The sequence below is a fragment of the Nannobrachium achirus genome (genome assembly GCF_963921795.1).
Source record: "Nannobrachium achirus genome assembly, chromosome: 7".
NCBI lineage: Eukaryota > Metazoa > Chordata > Actinopteri > Myctophiformes > Myctophidae > Nannobrachium > Nannobrachium achirus.
The window spans coordinates 7,768,912-7,792,661 of NC_137816.1; the positions used below are offsets into that span (position 1 = coordinate 7,768,912).

The window sequence follows — 23,750 nt, forward strand, 5'->3', positions numbered from 1 at the left end:
AGGTTTCCACCCGACAACGACGAAATATAACTCATGTACAGTAATTGGCCCACTGGCTTGTCACTTGTCATGATCTGAAATGGCAAATCTTTGAGTAGCAGCAGCGCTATAGAGAGAGATCTCTCTCTATGGCGCGCAATGAGGGCCTCTCCAACTCTTTTTCCTGGGCTGAATCAGGGGCCCAGCACGTCCCTGTACTTGAGGTTTCCATATCCTCTCACACACAGACCAAAAACAGGCTTAATGAGGTGTTATATCACCTACAATGAGTGCTCCTAATGGCAGCCAGGACTCTCAGGGGACATCTGAGCCACATCAAACAATGAAAAACACCACTATCCAAACAGACTAAAGGACTCTGTTCCAAGATTAGACACCCACCCAGTTTAAAACTGAGTGACACCCTCTTATAAAATGATTTATTGGCATGGAAGTATAGCACTCAATAGACAACATTATTATTACTGAAATACCTTTAGCCAACTCTTGTGCTTTGTGTAAAGAAATTCTACTTTTGTTAGATCTCGAAAATAATGAGAGAGATAACTTTCCAAGATAGATAATGTGTATTAAACTGAATGACAGGCTGATAGAACACAGCTGGCCTGGAGGCGTCACATCTCATCTTACATCTACCCAGACAGGTTCTTGGGTCTATTAAAGCCCCATGTACTTCATTGTGAGACAAAAATCTTTTTTTAATCTTTTTGTTTTACTACTTTTTTTTTTATAGTTTTCTTCTTTATTATAAAAGCCTATAATGACCAGTGGAGGAAGACACACTCAGAATCGTTTTCTTAAGTAAAAGTAGCTATTTCACAATATAAAAATAAAGTTAAGTGAAACAGTTCAAAATGTTACTTGAATACAAAAGTATTGGCAGCTAAATATACTTAAAATACCAAAAGTAAAAGTACTAAAATGTTTGAAAATAGCAGATCTACAAGCTCACAAAGCATCACATTGTGAGCTTGTAGATCGGCTATTTTCAATTAGGGCTGAAGTGGTTAATGTATCTTTAACAATAATATTCTTTGTTAATAACTATAAACTAAAGTTTTCAATTGTAGTGGAGTAAAAGCACAATATTTTCCTCAGAGATGTAGTGGAGTAGAAGTAAAAGTATTGAAAATTGGAAATACTCCAGTAAAGTAAAAGTACATCAATACAGTATTTGAGTATACCACTGATGACATGCCCAGGTTGAAAGTGGTTTAAAGACAGAAAGAGGCCATGGAGCCCGCACAGAATATATCCCAGGTTTCAGTCCAGTTGAGAGGAGCATGTTCTTTCTCTAATACAGGGGTCTTCAACGTTTTCAGGCCAAGGACCCCTTAGTTGAGAGAGAGATGAAGCAGGGACCCCCACAACCTGTTCATCGATTCCCATATAGTTTCATCGTTTGACAGCACAATCATCTGCAGTGTGTTTTGGATTCATGTCAATTTGTGTTTTCAGATATTTAACCACTTGAACCGTCAATACTTAATAAACTTGACCTTTCACTCTGTACTTGGTCTGCTCTTTTTCCCCTCTACACCAAACCTCTTTGCCAAAAATAGCCGATCTACAAGCTCACAAGTCACGCCTCGCAGCGCGAGGCGTTGTGAGCTTGTAGATCTGCTTGTAGATAGCTTGTAGAGTTAAAGCTAAAGTTCTCAGAATATGGACGGCGCTGGGGTTCAAGTGGTTAATATAAAAAAGGGGGGAAAAAACAAGTTTCTATCACACAAAGATTTGGAGGACCCCCTGTAGTAACTCTGAGGACCCCCTAGGGGTCCCGGACCCCCTGTTGAAGACCCATGCTCTAATAGATCAGGCGGGGTACATTTGTCACTGACTTCGGATTAAAATAAATGTTGTTTTTGTCAATCTTCTGGCTGGGTCTTTGTGTCATTGTGTGGGATGGCTAAGAATGGAGTTACAACAATGAGAGGAATGTCATGCCCACTGTATCGTCCCTTGCAATGCACTGTTTTTGTCATTGTGCATTGCTTTTAGTTTGGACACATCTTCAAACCTTATTTTGAAAAATGTACTGACAAAGTTTAAATACTGCAGTGCAACGTGTGCTCCTTTACATTTAATACAAGTGACATCTTTGTTATCTTTAACCACTTGCATCCCTATTCTGGGCATGTGGAGTTTAAAGGGCTTCCTTTCATCAATGAAGTATTGTATATGGCAGTGTCCCAAACCTTTCAGGTCGAGGCCCGGGACCCAAACTAGTAAAAATAGCCGATCTACAAGTGCACAACACGTCGTGAGCTTGTAGATCAGCTATGACACATAAAGGGACACAGCAGTGTGTCTGCATGGTAGGGCATTCACCAAATATTTGAATATTTGAATATTCGAATATCAAAGTCACTATTCGACGTTGTTCACCAAAGTCGAATATTCGTTTATTTTTTTATCGTTTTCTCTTTAAAAAATATATAGTTTATAAAGCTTGGCTACTAGATAGGAGGTCATAAGAATGAGTTGTCAATGCCCCTGGTGGATGAATTTGTTAATGCTCTATACCAGGGGTTCTCAAACCTTTTTCGGCCGTGACCCCCAAAACAAACATATTTGAACTGGGGACCCCCATCCTGACAAGCACTTGGAATTGTAGGTATTACATTTAATGTGACTCTGTTCCGCAGATAAATATTGTGAAAATAGCAGATCTACATGCTATGTATGTAGATCGGCTATTTTCACAATGTTCGCCTCTTGCTTACTTAATATTTGACAGTTTAGCCAGTCCTGTCGAATATTCGACTATTCGAATACTTTGAGGTCAAATAATTCGAATACTAAAAATCACTATTCGTGAATGCCCTACTGCATGGCTCTACGTACCTCACTATAGCTCTTTATGAGGAGGTTCTTAGTGGCTGGCAGGGTTCCCCCCTCCCCCTCCATCCTAGCGTGGCCATTTAGACACTGTCCGTTAAAGGGTGCCAGCTTGTCTGGACTGGGAACGTGGCCGCTCCTGGAGAGAGAGAAAACACACAGAGTAGAGTTTGGTGCCAGGGAATACTACACCACATTATACCATAATTAATGTGTGTCACTGACAGGGATGATTACCTACTGGGCAGTTAAATGTTTAAGACTACACCAGTAAAAAAAGTGTAACTCTGAAGCCCCTTTTCCACAGGCCAAACACCACACCACTCCACACCACACCGCCCACTTGTGACAGGTTTGTGACAGGTTGTGCAAAGACAAGGACCTGGGTAGAGTTGTATGAAAGTGGTACTAAACGTGGTACTAAAAAGTATCCAATCTAGAGTAGGTCTGAGCTAGGCCAAACAGGGCCAAACAATTCATAATGACTGATCACTCACTGACTTTTCATTTAGACCACCAGGATATAGTTGTAAAACATGATAATAGATTCTATTGTGTTATAACCACTATTATAATCTATTATAGTGTATTATAATTATCATAGTAACACATTCATACTTTATAGTGTATTATAATCACAGTTATAATCCATTATAGTGTATTATAATTTAGGATAGTTGTAATACAAATTTATATTGTATTATAATCACAGTTAAAAGGGTCAATTTGTTTCTTACCGATAGGGGTACTTTTGTGTAATGGAAAATGTAGATATTTTTATGTGGTGCGGTGTGGTGTGGTGTAGTGTAGTGTGGTGTGGTGTGGTGCTAAAGCTGCAGTCGAAAAGGGGCTTGAGAGTGAACAAAATGTAATTTGTACACTCCCCGAGTTTACTGTGCAGTGACATAAAACCTCACCATTAACGTTAGTTAGTTAAAACATGTATACCGTCTATAACGCAGCATGTGTGCTGTGTATTGTGAGTTAGTAAAAAAAAAAAAGGCATATAATGGTGTTTATTGTTCATTACCTGTGCAGGTCCTTTCCGTTCCTACACGGCTCCACACTGTTCCCTTTGTCCTCTGTCTGGGAGCTGTTATCAGCCGTCTGCGGGACCCGCACATCATCAGCGGGGACCGTGGCTACACACATTCTCCAGATACTGCTCTCCTATACCAACACACAGGGGCATCACAAGGGGGGGGGGGGGGGAAGTGGGACTGAGTTACTATAGGGCCCAAGGTGGAGGGGCCTGCCTGAACTATTTTATACTTTAGCTAATGAAAAATAGCAGATATACAAGCTCACCGCGCGGCACCGAGTGCCGCGCTGCGAGCTTGTAGATCTGCTATTTTTGAAAAGTCGTGAAAATATTGTGCAAATCTTTGAATATATGTGTATTTTTTTAAGCGAACGTTTGTAACTAAAATTTTGCTTCTGGGGGGGGGGTCCCTGGAACTAAATATTTTGAGATGGGGTCCGTGGCCAAATACATATCATTACATGAAAAAGTTTGAGCACCTCTGACATAGAAAAAAAATAGCAGATCTACAGGCTCGCAGCACGGCACTCGGAAGCCGCGCTGTGAGCTTGTATATCTGCGATTTTTCAATAGTTAAAGGAGCTATAGTCAACTTTTTCTTGAAAAACGGATGCTAAAATAAAAATAATGTTTCGAAAATATTTTATAAAAAAATAAGCTTCATATATGTGTTTCAATTAAAAAATGACCACAAAAAGCGTAAAATAATGATAAAATAATCATTTTGGCCCTTTGTTTACATTTACAGGGCCCGTACTTTGTTTACATCCTAGTCTGTAGACTAGGATGTACACCTACAATGAAAAAGTTGACTATAGCTCCTTTAAAGCACAAAATAATGCGTAATAATGTGTTCCCAGTGTAAATGGGTTAAACCTCCTCCCCCTATGAAGAACATTCATGGGGGGCCCCGCAGTGAATCCTTGTACCCAGGGCCCCGAATTTGGTGCGACGCCCCTGCCAACACACACATACACACACACACACACACACACACACACACACACACACACACACACACACACACACACAGACAAAGAGCGAACATAAGGCGACCTCTATAGCGGGAACCAAAAAAAAGGTGCACTTTATGGCCGAATCAACCATCTGGATTAGTGGGCTGACAGCTTGAGGAAAAGAAAACAGCACAGTAACATTTAATAGGTTCATGAACTGGGACATGGTGTGTTACGGTTACCTTTATTATATGGGGGCAACCGTGTGCGTGTTTGGAATGCTCTCGGGAGAAGACAACCTTCGGCGAGAGGCAGATCATAAAACAAGGTGGACGTTTTTATTGGGGCATCGAGGTTTCCTCGCAAACCGCTAACATTGAATATGAAGCGCTCAATCTGTGGCAGCGGGCTTGTATAGCGTACATTTAACACAGTAGCGTTCATAATCTTTTTTGGGTATTCATTGAAAACATGACTGACTCTGAACAGAGCCATCCTGTACAGATCCTTCTCGAAAAATTTGAATATTGTGTTAAAGTAAATTGTCTTGAAACTTTCATATATTTATTTTCTTGAAACTTTCATATATTTTAGATACATTGGACATTCAGTGAATTATTCCAAACCTTTTTTTGTTACAATTTTGAATTTTTATGGCATACAGATTATGAATATCAAAAGTCCATATTTCAAATAGTACAATATTACACGAGACCACTCAAAACAAGGATTTATAATAGAGAAATGTCAACCTTCTGAAGTCAGAGTTGCTTGAAGTCCAGTGGGAAGTTTCCGAAGTCGGTTATGATTTGGGGTGCTATGGCATCTGCAGTGCTTTTTCACACAATATTCTAATTTTTTGAGAAGGATCTGTATGTAATGTTCTTCATATTGGAAGAATGAGAGGTATTCTGTAACCCTTTCATTCAACCACATAAACCCAAGTGTCCCTATGTTCTGGAGTGAACATTCTGTGAAAATAGCAGATTTGCAACTTGTTAGTTTGTACAGATTTGGTGTAGAAGGAACTAACCAAGTACAGAACCCAGAGTATATTACATAACGTTCACATCGAATTATAGTACTGCACATTTTGTGTTAATTTTATCAACTAAAAAACATGACGTTGTTCGCCGACTACCTTTTTATACAGGCGAAAACAAAATAATGCGTTAGGATTCAAAGGAAATCGAATAACACTGACTGATGAGATGGATTTTTTCATTCATAAAAATGTATACATGTCTCTTGATAATATGTCTTTCCAGAGGATTATTCATTTTCTTTTTCCTAGCTGTCAAGGTTTTTTTTCTTGTGGAATTTGTATTTGCCCAATATTGGCTCAACATGAAGCAAAACGAGAGCTCCCTTCCTCCTGTCTCATGGGCAATCACAGGCTGTCTGAACTGAAGCGGTCCTGGGAAAAACTATATCATGCCCAGTTGAAGGTCTATAAGGACAGGGTGTGTGGTTTGTTTTCTTTGTTAATTGTGGGCCTGTAAATCCATTTGAGACTGCAAGGGTGATTAAGGGCTGACTTGAGATGAGTTGACACAAGACCAATGTCCAGGGACATGCTGGACCCTTGATTCAGCCCGGGAAAAATTGTTGGAGAGGCCCTCATTGCCCTCACTGCTACTCAAAGATTTGCCATTTCAGATCGTGACAAGTGACAAACCAGTGGGCCAACTACATGAGTTATATTTCGTCGTTGTAGGGTGGAAACCTTGTATGTCCAAAACCGTTTGTTTTGTATTTATCATTTTAAAAATGATTTAAACTTGTGAAAACAGCCGATCTACAAGCACACAACGCCTCACACTGCGAGGCGTTGTGTGCTTGTAGATCTGCTGTTTTCAATACTTTTGTGCGACAGCCTTGTATGATGAAGCAGGGCTTTGCTTTGCGAAAACATTTACAAATTTGAAACTTGGAGATACGAGGTTTCTACCCGACAGTGACAATTTACTTTGTTGGCCACCCAGCCCCCAAAATGGAACGAATGCCGACATTTTATTTTTATTTTTTTCCTAATGGCCGGCCTGGACGAGCCGGGTATGAACCGGCCGTTCAGGAGTTGTCCCGCTTTTCCCAATGGCCAGCACGTCCTGCCAATGTCCAATCAGAAAAGGGACAGAAAAGGTCCATTGAACTCAATGGACTTTTGGGGTTACAGAAAAGTTAGCAGAAAAAGGTTTACTATAGGTGAAATAAAAATGGACAAGAACAATATTCTGGTTGCCTATAGCAACCACACTAATGATAAGTAAAGATGAGGTTACTATGAAAAGCTCCCCTGGCTGTCTGTCAGTCCGTCAGTCCGTCATGTCACGTCACACTTTTGCCACCGTTGGCCCTATCAATGCCAAACTTTGCACACACACTCCTTGGCTGCCAAACCACAACCCCCGCCCCTCATTTCTCACATAGCCCTCTTCTAGCGCCACCATGAGAACCATTTTTGCTAAACACATTTTTGGACACTGCTCCTACAGATGTTGGCCTAAAATCACGCAAAGCGGTACACAAGTCATGTCATCAACATGGATCAGTCCCATTTCCCATATTCCTTCTACGATTGCCTTCTAAGGTTTGTGTATGCGACGTGGCGGTCGCTTATCTCCCGATAAGGGAGTCTTTACTGGTAATAAGTAAAGATGAGGACAGGTATTGCTGTATTGCAGGCCAGGCCACATGCTGGTTGGTTGCATCACTGCAACACAGAAGAGGTAAACCAGCATGAGAAACTGTAAGCACTAAGCACATTTCATTGTGACAGAGGGGGATTTCATTATACACGCTTGTGTGTGGGCTGCAACAATCTGACTGAGAGGGGATGTGTAATGTGCAAAGTCAAGCTCATAGTCAGGGGCGTCACAAGGGGTGGGAAAGTGGGACTGAGTTACTAGGGCACAAGGTGGAGGGGCCCTAGTAACTTTAGCTATTGAAAAATAGCAGATCTACAAGTCGTGAAAATGTGTATTTGTAACTCAAATTTTGCTTTTGGGGGGGGTCCCTGGAACTAAATATTTTGAGATGGGGGTCTGTAGCCAAATACATATCATCTTGGGGGTCCTTGACATGAAAAAGTTTGAGCACCACTGACATGCCGGAAACATAGGTTTCTTGCACACATTTGCCAGATTTTTCAAAAATAGCAGATCTACAAGCTCGCAGCGCGGCACTCGGTGCCGCGCTGTGAGCTTGTATATCTGCTATTTTTCAATAGTTAACATTCATGGGGGGCCCTCAGTGAATCCTTGTACCCCGGGCCCAGAATTCGGTGTGACGCCCCTGCTCATAGTGACAGCAGAAAACAACATTATGTCCATAGCACATTGACAATGTTGTTCATGGTTAATGCTACAGCATACTGGGTTGGTGTCCAACTCAAGAGACACTTGTGGGTGTACTTTGACTAGAAACATCAGCCAGATACAGTTTTCAATTTCCTGCCTTGGTGTAGAGATACTTATAAAGACTCTTAAAAATACGTAATGTTCAAGAAGCAGCTATCCAACTCGGGAGGGAGGGAGGGTCCGACCTCCTCGAGGGATTCAACTCTTTGCCAACAGAGATCACAGATCCTGCTGTCTGGCTGGGGTCTTAACCCATTCAGAACGGGTACACATATTGTGTATCATTCTTTTATGCTTTAACTGATGAAAAATAGCAGATATACAAGCTCACAGCGCAGCACCGAGTGCCGCGCTTGCGAGCTTGTAGATCTGCTATTTTTGAAAAATCGTGAAAATTAGAATTTTGACCCGATTCTATAAGTGTCTTTTGAATCCTTCTAAGGTTTTTTGAAAAACCTATGTTTCTATGTCAGCAAGCTGGCCAGCCATCATCAAAGAAAAGGTCCTTTTCACTTAAATGGAGCCCAGTTGGTCTGTTCTTGAGAGACTACTATGTCGGTGGTTCTCAAACCTTTTCATGTGAAGGACCCCCAAAATGATATTTATTTGGCCACGGACCCGCATCTCAAAATATTTTGTTCCAGGGACCACCCAGAAGCAACATTTGAGTTACAAACGTTCGCTTTGAAAATACATATATTCAGAGATTTGCACACATTTTCACAACTTTTTCCAAAAATAGCAGATCTACAAGCTCGCAGCGCGGCACTCGGTGCTGCGCTGTGAGCTTGTATATCTGCTATTTTTCACTGGTTAAAGCATTCAATAATTCTAGGCCTAAAAGGGTCATTGCTCCATCTCTGGACACGAAATGTTATGCATCATGGATTCGCTTGCGGACCGATAGTCAGGGAGAGTCGCAGAGCTCTGACATCAGTGGAATGTTGTGTGAGGCCTGCAGTAGTTAGTATGGCTGCAGAGCCACCAGGAATACAACAAGCCCTGTCTTTGTCTGAAGGAGCAACAGAGAAGCCAACAACACCCCCGTATGTTCTACCAACGCGCAGCGGAGGGCATGTGATTATCATTACGTTTTGACAAGACACTCAGCTGCGTTTAACAGGACTGGTATAGCCTGATGATCTCACATACTGTAGGCTACTGGGTTTCTTGGTATTCAATCTTTGAGGTTTAACACTATAGAGTCAACTCAAAGAAAGGGTCAAACTCGTTCTTCTGCTATACCACAAAAATGTGGAATGCCTTACCGAAGATCTTAAAGGAGTGTGGATCACTAGCATCCTTTAAAATCGCCCTGAAAAACCACTTACAGGCAGCAGCCGTTCGCAACTGGTAAAAACAAACCTAGCCCAGCCCAGACCTACCCCCCCTGCCCCTTCTTTGTATAAACGTACTGTTTTTTTTTTTGTTCTTTCATTTTTTTATTTTTTTTTTACTGACTATATCTACTGCATAGTACTGTGTTCTATTCGTCTGTCATTCAATGTTATATGAGATACTTTAATGGTTTCCTGTGGAAATAAGCTTAGTCTTTTCTAGGATCTCCTTTTAGTAGACCTTGTACCAGTGAACTGTACCGTCATGAAACTGCACCTTTTTCTAAGCAAACTTCTAATAAAGTCTTCAATCAATCAATCAAACCACAAAATAACTGAATGATTGTGAATTGATGTGTGTGTGTGTTGTGCAAAGGTTTGGGCTTAATGTCCAAGTTGGAAGTTCACTTGTAATGTTGTGCTAAATCCTTAATGATGGCCACTTTAGACAATCATTTACTCTACGTTTTAAAAGGAAACAATCTAATTAGCCAGCACTCAAATTCCCTGGTTGCCTTACTGAGTGCAATGAGTCACGTCAATACTCACTGAACAGAGGGCAAGATGCAACTTTCAAACACACATGTATACACTATATTGATGACATTTGATTTGCACAAGTGGATTGGCTGAGACATCCTGAAAAATGTTATAAAATGATTAGGAACATATCTATATATTTAATATAGTAAAAAATGCAAAACCCATAATACTGCGCTCTGGCAGCTATAAAGAAGCGACATGAAGATACAAAGATACATCTGACGTTTGCAGCTGCTACAAAAAGGCTGGTTTCAACTCCAGATACAAAGCTGCAAATATGCTGTGTAGCTTTGTATCTTTTGCATCTGCCTGGGTGACCACAGCACCATCAGGCAGGTCAAAGTGTCAAAAAGCATGGGAGGTCACTTGACATTTTATTTACTGCGCCACAGTGGCAATGTGAGCCGTGTCGTGTGTGTGTGGTCATAAAACGTGATGCTACATTTACTATCACTGCAAGTACCGTGTCACAATGCATCTTCACATTCACATCTGACCCTGTGATCCGAGCAGCTGTGACCTGCAGGCACTGGCATAAAAGGAAGTCCCCTGAGCGGGGCCGCAAACCACCGCGGGACCCACCGCGACCGATACGAATCCGTAGAGGGGTAGAACGTAATTTTCTGACCAGGATTTGGGGAGTAAGAGGCAAGAATCCTTCACCATCGTAAACACTGTTGCTGAGGGAGGCTACTTCCTGAAGAGACGGCAAGACACGCTGTGATTGGCCGGTAGTGTATCATGTGTGTATGATCCGCGATGTGATTGGCCAACGTATACACAACGTATACAGATGATGCAGATGACGTAATTTGCCGCGAAATCCGGACCCCGGCCAGGATCATAGAAAACATATTTACAGAAGGCTTTAGGGGCTGAAATTAACGGAGTGGGTGTTCTAAAACTTTAGCGATTTAATAGTTAGGACAACTTTAAGATTTGTTTTATAAAAAAAGTTACATACCGGTAGTATAACTTTAAGTCCTATTTTATACTTTGTTGTATGACAATGTCACATAAAATGAGCACAATTACCACAATTATCTACAATGCATCGTGATGCGACAAATTGTGAACTCATAGATCTGCTATTCTCGCCATCTTTTAGAAAAGGTTTGGAATATTTTTGTTTTTTTAAAGTTGCGCCTGATATGAACAAAATAGGGACACCAGGTTGAAAGTGGTTGACTATTATTTATCATGATCTCATTGGGGACATTTTATAGATGATGAATACAAAACGAACGGTTAGGTTTCCACCCGACAACGACGATATGCTATAAATATAAGGTGCTGGGAGTGAAAATTATAATGTAGGGGTGCCACGAATTAAAACGATATTGATGGGGTGCCCTGAGACAAAAGAGTTTGGGAACCACTGGTCTATGCACTGCTAGGGGGTCCCCTGGGTCGTACCTTTATACTGAAGGACCTCCGTATGCTCCTCTTATGCTCTCTGAGTGCGTTTGCGTGATGATGTGACCGGTGAGGCACCTCCGTGCTTCCTCTCCTCTCCGAGGGTCCTTGCTGGCTCTTCCTCCCGTAGCCGTTCTCTGCATCTCTGTGCCCTTCTTCTTCTCCGTCCCTGGTCAGATCTGTCCTCCACACTCCCCTGTCCCCTTCCCAGCCCTCGATAGTGTACCTCTCCTCCGGGCTGGGGTAGTCGTCACTGGTCTTGGAGTGACACAGGATCAAAGACCTGCAAAGAGTTCCACGCAAGACACAAAAGCAATATGTACTCATTAATTGTGACCGTCAGGTCGCAGTTACTATCAAAACCTCGACCAGCTGTCCGTCTGTCAGTCAGTCAGTCTGTCAGTCAGTCAGTCCGTCAGTCAGTCTGTCACATGTCACACTTTTGCCCTGCTCATATCTCCGCAACCGCTGCCCCGATCCATGCCAAATTTTGCACACACTCCTTACCGGCCAAACCACAACCTCCACCCATCAATTCTCACATGGCCCTCTTCTAGCGCCACCATGAGGCCGATTCTTGCAAAACACATTTTTGGACACTGCTCCTACAAATTTTGCCCTAAAATCACACAAATCGGTACACACTTGCTCTACACTCATGTCATCAACATGGAACTGTCCCATTTAGCGCCACCTTCAGGCCGATTTTTTAAAACACATTTTTGGACACTACTGCTACAGATTTTGCCCTAAAATCACGCAAATCGGTACACAGTAAGTCTACACTCATGTCATCAACATGGATCTGTCCCATATAGCGTCACCATCAGGCCGATTTTTTCAAACACATTTTTGGACACTGTTTTGGACAATCTCCCGGTTAGGGAGTCTTACTGGTGATATGTACTCGTTAATGAGTATGTACTCGTTAATAAAACAATCAAATTACGTGCAAAATGTAATCCTCACCTTAGTATACTTACTGAACAATCCACAAGTTGGGCCATGAGCAAAATTAAGTTTAATGGCAAAAAAAAACATATAAGCTTAAATCTAGATATGTAAAAAAAACTTCAACTGAAAGAACTTTTGCTGCATAGATAATGCAGAAGCTATGTGTGTGTGTGTGTGTGTGTGTGTGTGTGTGTGTGTGTGTGTGTGTGTGTGTGTGTGTGTGTGTGTGTGTGTGTGTGTGTGTGTGTGTGCGCGTGTGCGTGTGCGCGTGTGTGTGAGCGCGCGTGTGCTGCGTACCTGGAGAGCATGGCCAGCTTCTTGGACGTGTGGTTGTGGCTTCTGTTGTTGTTGTTGCCTTCAGCCTGCTGGTCCCTGCTTCTCCTCTCCATCCTCCGAGCAGCTGCCGTGCTGGCTTTCCTCCGCTGGTGGGAGTATCTCTGGGGCATGGCCGAGAGTGCATGTGCACTGTGTGTGTGCACTGTGAGCTCGGGAACAAACACACCCCTCCCAGCCGGCGCGAAGCCTAATGGAGAGGGACGCTCTGGAGAGCAATTAGTAAATTCAGTTATGGGATAGCCCGGCGTGCGCACGCGTGCGTGTGTGTGTGTGTGTGTGTGTGTGCGTGCGTGTGTGTGCGTGCGTGCGAGCATGTGTGTCATAAGTGTTCTGAGAAATTGCTGAGGCAATGGTGAGGAGATAAGAGGGCTTTTCTTTTCCCAGCTTTGAAAAAAAGAAGCAAAAGGAAAAAAGCAACGTTTTTCTCCTGACCGGAACCTTAATCGGACCTCTGACGTTTGAGACTGTGCATGCACATACACACACTGCACAGACACGCACAGACACACAACAACCCATCCACTTCAATTCCACAACAGCTGTAGCAGTCAGTCTTAAGGTCACAGAGACAGTAAATAGCAGCGCCACCAAGGAGAAGCTTTGCAGGTGAGAGTGTGGTGGGGGCCAGTGACACATTGTTCAGTTGCCATGTACGCTTATTATAAGTGACTTTGGTGCGGAGGGAAAAAGGGAGAAGACGCACCAAAGTTTAGACCCCTGGTACTCTAGTTCCCAAAAAGTGGGACCCATTTGTGGGTCGCAGACATATTTTTATGGGCCCCTTAATTTTTTTCTTTTTATAAGGGGTCCCAGGGCAAACGTCTCATTTCTCTTTTGGGTCTCGAGTTAAAACGTTTGGGAACCACTGCTCACTCGACTCCAGCAATGCTCTGTGAGCTACAGGCATTCACACACTGCAGAGATATAGCATGGCCCTCGAATGGCTGCATTATATATGTTACTGTTGATGGCCTCTCCACTCTCTCACATTCTCTGTGGACAAACACTTAATATGCTGTAGTCATGTGAACAGGCTCTCCTACTGAACCAAAAGTACATCACATACACCACCCCCCCTTCTCTCTCTCTCCCCCCATCTCCAATTCTCCATAGCTGGCTGTATTGTGGTTGCTTTGAAGGTTCAAGAGTACAGTATATAGCCCTGTATTTTTGTTATGATCATAGCATTGTACATATTACATACATTGTATTTTTGAATATTTTGATTATTATTAAAAAACATATATTAACCACTTCAGCCCTATATACGTTTCGGCCATTCAAAAATAGCTGATCTACAAGGTCACAATGAGTCTCAAATTGTGACGTGTGAGCTTAAGAGCATACTTTTGTACTTGCACTCAAGTACATTTTGAATACCGAAATTTCACTTGCAACAGAGTAGGCCTATTACTAAATTCCAGTATTGATACTTTTACTTAAGTAAAAAATACTGCTGTTAACAAGTATGTATTGTATTTGCTATAAGACATGTGCCATGTCTGACATAAGGGGGAGGGTGGACTGTACTGTTTTCTTTTGCTTGAAAGACACCACTGTAACTCTTTGGCCACTAGGATCCCAAAATACACACTTTAAATAAAGATCAGTGAAACCTGTCCCAGAAGGGATGCTTTGAAGGATTACTAAAACTCATGTTGTGAGTCTGCCGCCATCTAAAGGTCAAAAAGTATCTTAAGGCCAAGTCTGGTCTTGGTCCAGTGTTATGTAAGCCATTTGCTTCTCAAAGTGGACATTGTGGGGGACAAAATGTATATAACAGTCAAGATAGTACTGACTAACTTGTCAATTCTAAACTGAATAGCACACCACTCTGCAGGAGGTTGGGAACAGCACCTGTTGGGAGTACACAACCCCCCTAGAAGCTAAACTTGAGTCATGTGAACTGATAACAGCTGTGTCACACCAATCTATTTACAAAATATCCCAAACTGTATGTTCCACTGAGGTGCCTATAGGCCCATGAAAGGACTGGCCACCTGTTACCTACTGTATGCCCTGACTTCTGTATAAAAGACCTATCGTTGTTGTCGGGTGGAAAGCGTATTATGTCCAAAACTGTTCGTTTTATATTATAATTTTGAATTAAAAAAGAATAGCTGATGTGAAGCACACAACGCCTCGCGGTGGATGATGCTTGTGCTTTTAGATAGAGTGCTCGTAGATAAACTATTTTAGTGTTCTCCTTCCGTATCCCCCATCCCAATAACATGTCTTTGGTCTCTGTGTGTTTAGGCTGGCCAAAGACCGCAATGCCACGGGAACCTGGCAGGCAAGCAATCAGGGAACCCTCACATCATGTTGACAAATACTGCTTTGTCCTGCAAATAAAATAGGTGTAATTTACTAGACAAGCATTTCGCTGCTTAATTGTACCTGTATTCATTCATTCATTCCAACCAACCAACCTTTATTTATTCTCGAAAGACATTGAGGTTGCCCTCATTTGCAGTGTCGTACAATCACAGTAGGCTACAATCAATATTCACAAAACATTTACAGAACATTTAAAAACAGTTGCAGACACTTGCGGGTAGATCTGCAATCAAGGATTTAAAATGACTATATGTTATGGGAGAATTTAAGCTGTAGCTCATTCCAAGTGGTCGGGGCATTAAAGCAAAGTCTGTCTTCCCCAGTTCAGTGTTTGCTTTGGGGACCTTTAGTGTGAGCCAGTCACTGGAGCGTGTCACAGGATTCCAATCCATCAGCGACTTAAGATACAATGGTAAAGTCCCATCAATTGCCTTAAAAATAGACAATGTTTAAATTATTAGTAATTGTCAAAGCTTCTTGAATATATTCTCCTAATATACACAAAGTCAAATCCTCAGTAAAGTTAACAAGTGGGAATGTAACAAATGTAACCAAATGGACCGGTAAGGGTTCTGATTCAGAAATGAATAAATGAAAACTGCAGATTTGAATTGTGTAATTACGAAATACAGTATGCCAGCTTCATAAGAGGACAACATTGAGTTCCTCATTCAAATTTCATTAAATCTCACCCACCCATACGTTTAGTTAATTGTGATAATTTTACAATCAATCGTTACATAGACCAAAACTCATGCACTTGTGCACGTGGTTCGTGTGGTTTTAAAATGAACTGGAACTTGAAAAATCAAACCTCGGTTCGAAGTGAAGCGTTGATTTTTTATTCTATGTGTTCTAGAGCTATGACCTATACATTCTATACTAGATCTATACATTCTGTGTTCTAGATCTATACTTTCTATGTGCTTTAGTTCTATATTTTTATGAATTCTGAATTCTGAATGATTTTATCTGGAGGGCCAAATTGTCATGTGAAGCTTGACCAATCCTCAATTCTGCATGCACGGGACATGTACGGGACAGACAAAGCCTGTTCATTCTGGACTGGAATGACCATATACAGTATGGACATGTACGGGACACACAAAGCCACTCCTTGGAAGCGGCTTTCACCGCTTGAAAAACAAGGAAGGGGAAAATTAAATCCAGTGTTCCCATGCAGGTTTCCAGCGGATGATCCAGAAGAAAGGTTTTCTCTTTTGAATCAGTAGCCCTGATCCTGGACGTGTGTTAACAATTATGGAGTATTATGTGCTTGTTGTGTTTAGCCCAGATAGACAGGAAACACAGACATGAATCTCTAGCTGCAGGTCGACAAGATCCAGTCTGTCTCTGTCTTTATCTCTACCCCAATGCCACTCTCTCCCTCCATCTCTCCCCCTCTCTTTCTTTCTCTCTCTTTTATCTCTCTCTCTCCCCCCCTCTCTACCTACAATCTCTCTCTCACCCCCACCTCTAACCCACACTCCCCATTTAAATTGTACTTTCCCCGGCTTATGCTCTACATTGGACCTCTGCCAAGGCTTTATACAGCGTTTTGACTTGACAAACCATTCAAACGTCACATTAACTCAAACCACATGGTATGGCATAAAAGCAAATATGCATTAAGAAGATAAAACCACGTCGGGGTGGGCAGCTCCGGCCTAAAAGGGGTGACAAACATCGAACGCAAGTCTTGTGTAATCCTATACGCTAGGGCTAGGCCAAGTGCATTCAGTCAAATTAAGTTAAAAGCTGAATAAAGTCATTGGTTTTCAAAGACTCAAGGGCGAAATATTCACCACCTCTAATAATGACAGCAGTGCCACAGACGCACAGCAGTGACCGAGACTTTCCTCTCTGCCATGCAGTCATTGTGTTGATGTAATGGGACACAGCGCTAATAGTGTGTTTAGTATGAAAACGTACGGCTGAGGGGACCGAGGGGAAAGAGGTGGGAGGGAGTCTGAGCAGGTCAACTCTATAAAAAGGTACATCTGTAGCAGGGAACAGGGGCGTCACAAGGGGTAGGAAAGTGGGACTGAGTTACTGGGGCCCAAGGTGGAGGGGCCCTAATAACTTTATCTATTGAAAAATAGCAGATATACAAGCTCACAGCGCGGCACCGAGTGCCGCGCTGCGAGCTTGTAGATCTGCTATTTTTGAAAAGTTGTGAAAATGTGTGAAAATCTTATATGTATTTTTTAAGCGAACATTTCTAACTAAAATGTTGCTTCTGGGGGTCCCTGGAACTAAATATTTTGAGATCGGGGTCCGTGGCCAAATACATATCATCTTGGGGGTCCTTGACATAGGTTTCTTGCACACATTTTCACGATTTTTCAAAAATAGCAGATATACAAGCTCGCAGCGTGGCACTCGGTGCCGCGCTGTGAGCTTGTATATCTGCTATTTGTCAATCGTTAACATTCATGGGGGCCCCGCAGTGAATCCTTGTACCCAGGGCCCAGAATTTGGTGTGACGCCCTTGGCAGGGAATGAATGGTGTGTGTGTGTGTGTGTGTGTGTGTGTGTGTGTGTGTGTGTGTGTGTGTGTGTGTGTGTGTGTGTGTGTGTGTGTGTGTGTGTGTGTGTGTGTGTGTGTGTTAGCTGCTAGCTAACAGAACCTGATTGAGAGAGAGAGAGAGAGAGAGAGAGAGAGAGAGAGAGAGAGCACTGGGGGGAGTGGCTGCCTCAGAGGGAGAGAGAGGAGAGAGAGAGGCGGGAGCCAAACAACAACGCGTGTGTTGTTCAGAGTTGACACCAGGGAGTTTTCCAGTCTGGGAGATGGAGTGGTACTTATTGCCAAGAGCTTCCCCCACCACCACCACCACCTTACCCAGTCAGTGAAAACCTCTCACGCCAGCTGCAAGTCAATACTGGCTGTATACCTTGTAGACCAGCGAGGTCTCCGATGTTTTTCATCCCCTAGCTGAGAGACAGATGAAGCAAACAACCCCGCTACAATATTGTATAAAACTCTGTTGCAGATTAAACTTTTCCATAGATTTCATTGATTGTTGTTGTCACGCTAATGAGCATGTTCTTGTAGATCTGCTGTTTTTCGGCTAATGCACCCCTTCACACAAAGATTTGGCCTGCGGACCCACTGTAGTAACTCTGAGGACCCCCCCAGTGGTCCCGGACCCCCTGATGTTAGACCAGTGGTCATTTCAAGGACCTCCGGGCTCTGGCCCCATAACTCTCAGGGGCCTTTTTCACCAAAAGAACCTTGGTTCCAGAAACCAGTGCCGGTTCAACTTTCTTGGAACCTTGGTTCGTTCTTGCAAACCGGCTTGCGTTTCCACCAGATTGAACCAGAGCCATTGTCCCCCAGTTCAGATGGTGGTTCACTGGAAAAACCAAGGCTTTTGTGGTTCCGGTTCCGAACCAACTTTTACGGTTCCGAACCAACTCCGGTTCTCGGTGGAAAAGCACCTCTGGTTCATCCCATAGGTGGGAGAAAGAACCAGAACCGGTTCTTTGTCAGTGGAAAAGGCCCCTCAAGAGTCACAGACCTGTAAGGAAGGGTCCACTAACTTGAACCCCCTCAAGGAACCTTGAGGTCCACACTTTGAGAAGCAGCTGTTTTGGACTGTACGCAGCAGAACTCCCAAGTGTTTATTTTAACGGAGTTACGTTTCTCAGTGTTGTGTCCTTCCGCTTGTAATGAGTGTTCTTTCACCACTCATTATGCCATTCATTTTAATCCCCTGAGAAAACGCTCTCTCTCTCTCTCGGGAGGTTGTGTCTGCAGTGTCGTCACACACGGGGGGGAAAGTGTGACTGAGTTACCAGGGCCCAAGGTGGAGGGACCTTCATTATTTTATACTTTAGCTATTGAAAAATAGCAGATCTACAAGCTTGCAGCGCGGCACCGCACTCGGTGCCGCGCTGCAAGCTTGTGGATCTGCTATTTTTGAAAAGTTGTGAAAATGTGTTTGATCACCACATAGAAACATTGGGTTTTCAGAAAAATCTTAGAAGGATTTGAAATATTCAAAGACTTTCACACATTTTCACTATTTTTCAAAAATAGTTCTACAAGCTCACAGCGCAGCACTCGGTGCCGCGCTGTGAGCTTGTATATCTGCTATTTTTCAATAGTTAAAGCACAAAATAATGTGTCATAATGCGTTCCCAGGCTAAATGGGATAGACCCCCTCTCCCTATGAAGAATATTCTTGGGGGGCCCGCAGGGAATCCTTGTACCCAGGGCCCAGAATTTGGTGCGCACTGCTCCTGTGTGTCTGGCTTAAGCTAATGTTGTGTCAGCGTGGCATGACAGGGACACTATGTATGGCCTCTATGTGGTCGTCTTTTATGATGTAAAATGTTATGTGTGACTGTGGAGAGACCAGAGAGGAAGCCTTGCCCATCCACTGCTGCTGACATTCACTGAGCTATACTGGGCTATTTGTGTTTTAAAGCTTGCCTTAGACTGGACAAGTGGACAGTATACACTGCATGCACTGTTATGTAATTGTGTTTTCCTAAAAGACCACTGTGCGTGTCTGTCTGTCTGTGTGATTGTGTGTGTGTGTGTGTGTGTGTGTGTGTGTGTGTGTGTGTGTGTGTGTGTGTGTGTGTGTGTGTGTGTGTGTGTGTGTGTGTGTGCACGACTCACGAACGAGCACAGGCCTGTGTGCTGTGTCTGTTTATGTGTGGTCATGATAATGATGATGTGTGAGAGTGTTTATCTACAATGGTGTGTGTGTGTGTGTGTGTGTGTGTGTGTGTGTGTGTGTGTGTGTGTGTGTGTGTGTGTGTGTGTGTGTGTGTGTGTGTGTGTGTGTGTGTGTGAAGATACAATGGTAAAGTCCCATCAATTGCCTTAAAAATACTGTAAACCGGTACCAATGTTTAAATTATTAGTAATTGTCAAAGCGTCTTGAATATATTCTCCTACTATACACAGTCAAATCCTCAGTAAAGTTAACTCTAAGTGGGAGAGTACAAATCTAACAAAATGGACCGTGTGTGTGTGTGTGTGTGTGCGTGCGTGCGTGCGTGCGTGCGTGCGTGCGTGCGTGCGTGCGTGCATGCATGCATGCATACGTGTGTGCGAGCTTGAGTGTATAGTGTATGAGTGGGTGAATGAATCAATGCGCACGCACACACGCGCGTATGCACACACTCTTATCCCCCAGGCCAACAAGTGCATCATTTAACTGCTCCGCTCTGCGACCAATTTTGATGCAGTTACACAACACTATTCACAGCCCACAGCCAGTGGAACTGGTGCCGGGTGTCCACAGAACTATAGAGCCGGCTGAAAGCTCCATGTGTTCTCTGAGCCAGGAAGATATAACATGGTACAGTACAAAGAGTACTATGAAGTTCTATTGGTCCTCATTGTCAGATCAATTTGGATTAAAAATATTTAGTAGGTGTTCAACAGAAAAAGGCAGAAAAACAACGCACAAGCAGGGGAATAACCGACAAAAAGTAACTGTTGTTTTGTACTTTAACACCTCAGTTAAAGCCCCTGCAGACTAGGAGTGGCGGTGTTACTCACCGTAGTCGATCATGACGTCTCTCTAAGCCAGCATCAAATGGTACGGGGCCTCTAGCCAGGCATGGATGGCTCCTATTCCTCCTAATAGTCCAGCAAAAGATAAAGAAAGGGGGCAAATCCACGTCAGGACGAAAGCTAAAGTTTCCCTCACAGCTTCTCAGTCTGAATCCTGACTGACTGAATGACTGGGTCTATTCCTCTACCTCTGCCCGCCTTCCTCTCCTCTCCTCTCCTGCTCGCTCACTCACTCACTCTCTCCTTTTCCTGGAGCCTCCGTGCAAGGTTCCAAAAACCACTGCCCCTTTTCCTGTGAGGCAATTCCAGAGAGGGGAAACACGTACTGCACTTAGTTTGGCCTGACCCCACACCTATTTCACATCGCACAAAGTCGTAGTCTTTTATCGGATCTGTGTGTGTGTGTGTGTGTGTGTGTGTGTGTGTGTGTGTGTGTGTGTGTGTGTGTGTGTGTGTGTGTGTGACCCCCAGAGGATGAATAGATTCTCTATACCCCACACGTTTCACTTCAGTTCAAAAAGCAGTGCTGCTCCTGAATGGAAAGGATAGCTGACCAGAGTAAAGAACGTTTTTGTGTGTGTGTGTGTGTGTGTGTGTGTGTGTGTGTGTGTGTGTGTGTGTGAAACAGTGGGCCAGATGGCCTCTCAACCCACTAAGCTACGGCTGCCAATGTTTTCCTTATGTGTACTGTGTGTGTGTGTGTGTACGTGCGTGCGTGCGTGCGTGCGTGCGTGCGTGCGTGCGTGCGTGCGTGCGTGTATACAAACATTTGTGTATGTATGTACAGTGTGTGAACATGTTTGTGTGTGCTTATGTCTGTGTTGTGTCTGCGTGTGAGGGTATGCAAGCGAGGGCGCATGTGTGTGAATTTAATGTGCTGACATGCATACTAAGTACATTTACTCAAGTACTGTACTTTATTTGGGTTCTTTTTTTCTTTCTTTTTTTACTTTACTCAAGTATTCCCAGTTTTCAGTACATTTACTTCTACACCACTACATCTCAGAGGCAAACAGTGTACTTTTCTTTTTTTTAAAGATTAGTTTTTGGGCTTTTTATGCCTTTATTTGATAGGACAGTAGGCTGACAGGAAATGGGGAGAGAGATGGGGAATGACATGTGGCAAAGGTCGTCCGGATCGGGAGTCGAACCGGCAACGCCAGCAGGCATCATAGCCTAGTATGTGGTATGCGCCTTGACCACCAGGCCAGCGGGCGCCCCAAATAGTGTACTTTTACTCTTTTACTTATTATTACATGATGGATTTAATCTCTACCTTGGAAATAGAGTCAACCCAAAGACACAAAGAACCAGAGAAAAAGCAGTTTCACTCCAAGTCAGAGAGAAAAGATACAAGGTTACAGTATGATGGTAAAAGGTTTCTCTCAGGGCATTATATCCCAGCATGATATCAGATGTTACAAGGCATTATGTGGTGTTCAAGCACCAGTATAGTCAGTGGTCTTGTAGAGTGGCCGCTTGGCAGCCCAGGATCAGTTTGATCCTGGGCTCCCCAGAGTTAGTGTCGACTGTCGAAGTGTCCTTAAGCAAGACTCTAGGGTTTCCTGCAGTGCTTTATTGGCCAGGTAGGCCACCCGGCCTAAAAGCTGTAGCACTCGGCCAAGAGTCTGGTGAAAACTACGCATAATTCCTCCTAAAGGTGCAAAACAAACTATACTTTCGCGTTTGTGTTTGTTTAAGCAACTTCTCCTCCTATGTTGAGGGCAAAAATAAGAATTAATCAAAATTAAGGGAATTAATTTAATCGACTGAATTAATTAATAAAAATGTGTCAGCACCAGTGTGTCTCCCCCCCCCCCCCAGCCTTTTTCCTGCAGGAAACCCTGGACTCTGAACCCCTAATTGCTCCGGATGAGCAGGTTGGTTTCCTCTGCCATCGGTGCATGAATGTGTGAATGTAATGCACAATCTCTGTAAAGCACCTTGGATAAAGGGAAGGTGCTATATAACATATGCACCATTTACCATTTAACACTGACAGTGCAAAATGTATAATCGTAGAATAATAGTTGAGTGTGTCTTCTCGTCTCTGAGTGTCTCGTAGGTGGTCATCTTGGAGGTTTATCAGCTTGTTGTTATTAGAGAGGCTCCCCGAAGTTCAAAACATTCTGGCACTGACACTGTCAGCTATCTTTCTGTGTCAAGTTTGTTATTTGACATCATGGGAAATGTCATCTCTTCAATATCATAAGGCTACCGCGACATAAATTTGACACTATACAAAATGGTACACATGATTATAAAAACAGATCTAACATCACAAAACATACATTAACCACTTCAACCCTATATACATTTCGGCCATTTGAAAATAGCCGATCTACAAGCTCACGATGCGACCCATTGTGAGCTGGTAAATCATCTTCAAATGATTTTTATACAATTTATAAATTTGAAATCTAGTGAAATTGGACATTCTGCATAATGATTACTTTCTACTTTTGGTACTTTGTACATTTGGATACCGATTTTATTACTGAACTTTTGCTTGTACGGTGTATTTCTACATTATTGATACTTTTACTTAAGTCAGTGGTTCTCAACCTGTGGGTCGGGACCCCCAGGGGGGTCCCCAAATAATTTTTGGGGGTCCCCAGATGATTAACTTAATGTGAAACATTGTTTCCTCACTCAACAGTGAACAAACCAAAATAAAGTTTAAGTGTATATATGGGGTATCTGCACATTTCTAAAGTGACAATTTAAGGACTTTTTAATACATATAAAATGACAAATCATACATTGGTCAAATTGAGGCTGAAATTATGAAAATAGACGATCTACATGCTCACAACGCCTCGCAACGAGCATGTAGATCTGCTATTTTCACAATATAACCGTGTAATACAAAATGTAATGCCTCAACTCTTAGTGCTCTTAGGGTGGGGGGTCCCCAGTTAAAATATGACTATTTTAGGGGTCGCGGCCTGAAAAGGTTGAGAAGCCCTGACTTAAGTAATAACAATTGATACATTTTTACATTAATGACACTAGTAAGGTGCTTTTATCAGCAGAGATTCTGCACAAGGGAAAGGGCTGTTTGTGTACAGCTACAGTTTGTCTTGGACCAAC

General features: G+C 42.9%; 1 protein-coding gene across 4 annotated transcripts in view; it reads right to left on the reverse strand.

Moving 5' to 3' along the window:
- Window positions 1–23,750, reverse strand: part of il16 (interleukin 16) — a 104,860-nt gene that overhangs the window by 38,183 nt on the left and 42,927 nt on the right. The window contains exons 2-6 of one of the 4 annotated variants that reach the window (XM_080729204.1): window positions 20,643–20,723; window positions 12,746–12,989; window positions 11,495–11,777; window positions 3,872–4,011; window positions 2,848–2,980 (exon numbers count right to left, since the gene is read on the reverse strand). In XM_080729204.1, coding sequence (XP_080585330.1) covers window positions 2,848–2,980; window positions 3,872–4,011; window positions 11,495–11,777; window positions 12,746–12,989; window positions 20,643–20,655 — 813 coding nt within the window. In that variant the 5' untranslated portion in view covers window positions 20,656–20,723. Of the gene's footprint in view, window positions 1–2,847; window positions 2,981–3,871; window positions 4,012–11,494; window positions 11,778–12,745; window positions 12,990–20,642; window positions 20,870–23,750 lie in introns of those variants that run through there. The other 3 variants (XM_080729206.1, XM_080729205.1, XM_080729207.1) reach the window with 3 other exon arrangements.